The 2200-nt window shown below is 53.0% G+C and overlaps 1 protein-coding gene across 1 annotated transcript; it reads left to right on the forward strand.

Moving 5' to 3' along the window:
* Positions 1 to 1417: 1417 nt before the first annotated feature.
* DICSQDRAFT_168993 (uncharacterized protein) lies at positions 1418 to 1795 on the forward strand (the record flags this gene model as incomplete). The annotated part of the gene is made up of 1 exon (XM_007364612.1): positions 1418 to 1795. The coding sequence occupies one exon, from the start codon at positions 1418 to 1420 to the stop codon at positions 1793 to 1795; it is 378 nt and encodes a 125-aa protein (XP_007364674.1).
* Between the last annotated feature and the right edge of the window lie 405 nt (positions 1796 to 2200).

The following is a 2200-nucleotide window of genomic DNA, read 5'->3' on the forward strand; positions in this document are numbered from 1 at the left end:
CCAGGATGGAAAGTGGGGGGGACAGTGATAAACGGAGTGTTAAACGTGGGAGGGCGCTGGTGCCTGTGAGGTAGTTTCGACCTAATGTTACGACTGACTGTCGAGCGAGTAAGTGGAGACGAGCGAGGCAGGCAGGAGCGCCGACGAGCTCTGATCGCAGTGAGACTGGAGCGGAGCTCAACAGGCAGGACTGGAGACAAGATGTGTATTGAGCGAAGTATCTACAGAGCGAAATACACGATGGCTTACCTGGAGACAAGAGGTCGAAACTAGAGTCTCCAGGTAGCAAGGGATCCAGCTATATACGAGGAATGAACAATGGGCGCTAAGGGGACAATGGCGTTGCCATGGGCACCGAGTACAAGGCCGTAGGACAATAGCGAAGAGAGAAACAAGGGGAGCTGTTGTCCGTGTGCAAACAAGGGGAAACCACGCCGAATAGAGAACAAGGGGTGAACGTACAAGGCAGTGGTCCGAATCGAAAAGGAAAACGTAGCCCCGTGGGGGCGGTTCGTGACATCTCCGTTATCCACCTACCCCACTCCTCCTACTCCCAACTTCCTGACCTGAGAGGTCATCATTTACTCATCTCTCGACCAATTGCAGTTCCACTTTCTGTAGCGGGCCGAGGTACCCGCGCGTACTGGGCAGTGGACTCTCGTACTTACCGGAAAGATAGTGCTTTTGAAGGATACATGGCGTTACGACACAACCCGTGCCATCGGCCAGGGGGCGCTACAGGAGTTGAGGTCAGAGCGAGAGGGTGACGTCTTGGCGTCGATGCAGGGAGTAGTGTCCAATATTCCGAGAGTTCTGCACCAGGAGGACGTGCCTGGCTTCATCAAAGATCACCCGTCAGAGCAAATCTTCTATGATAAAGGTATTATAGCAGCCAACTGATCGTTTCCTGACAGTTTGCTAACCAGGAGATAGATAATGCGCAGGTCACCGAGACGCAACACTACGTGGATGCCCTTTGGGCTTGCGGGGGCAACAAACGGAAACATCTCATCGAGAAACGTATACACTGCCGCGTAGTCCTCGACATAGCTGGATATACGCTCTTACGTTGCAAGGGCACTTCGGAGCTTCTCACTGCATCATGGGATGCATTCAAAGGTGATAATTGTGTCTTGTGGAAACTGCTAAGACTGACGATGATGACTGCTTGATTAGCGTTGCGAGATGCATTTGTGTCAGAGCACCGGGTTCATGGCGATATAACCCCAGGGCACATCATTCTCTACAAGAAGCCTGGAGAACATCGAAGGACAGGCTATTTGGTGGATTGGGATCTGTCTCTAGCCGTGAGCTCGGACGTCTCGGGATATACTAAACAATTTCAAGTCTCAGTAAGCGATACTATAATGCATTCATTAAATGAGGCACAACTTACTAACAATGCCTACTAGGCCACATGGCAGTTCCTGTCCGCGCCGCATGCTCTCACAACTGGTACGATGAGCCTATCAGGAAACACACAATACAGGACGACATGGAGTCTATGCTCTATGTCATCTTGTACTGTGGACCAGTCTGTGGTATCCTGTACCTGCCACACTACACTCCCGATATGCATATGAAAAGGGCGCTCGAGACAATGTTCGACTACTATAGCGAGGTTCCGGGCGCCGAGTTTCCCGACGGCGGAGTCCACAAGGACGCAAATATACAGTATAGGAAATACACGCAGTGCCTTGCATGGCACTCTTCGGATTTCAAAAGCTGGCTAGGGGGAGCTCCTTTCACTCGTACCACCACCTACGGCAACTTTCCCACGATCGTCAGCCAATAGGAGCGGGCTACGTCGTGCGGTCAGTTATCCCTCTGGGCGACGGCCTATAGCGTACATGAAACAGCAGCAATACATACGGACAGTAGGATGCCCCAGGACGCTACCAGGCGAGGACCGGCAGCATCGCCACAAACCGCCTCGCAGACAAGAAAGACATCGACAACTGTAGCGACAGGCGCACCGCCTACCAAGCAACTGCGGTCCACACCGGCTACAGCCACCTTTACGGCAGCGGTGGACAAGATTCAGACCATGGACGAAGCTCTCGCTGTCTTGCGGAAAAATCAGATGGTACCGGCGGCTGGAGAACCCACGGCGGAGGGCCTCATCACGGACCTTCATCATGTAGGAGTGGGACTCTCAGGGAAGATGGCATGGGCGTCGGAGTGTTGCATAGCATTAGCC

This window comes from Dichomitus squalens (genome assembly GCF_000275845.1).
Source record: "Dichomitus squalens LYAD-421 SS1 unplaced genomic scaffold DICSQscaffold_9, whole genome shotgun sequence".
In the NCBI taxonomy this organism is placed as follows: domain Eukaryota; kingdom Fungi; phylum Basidiomycota; class Agaricomycetes; order Polyporales; family Polyporaceae; genus Dichomitus; species Dichomitus squalens.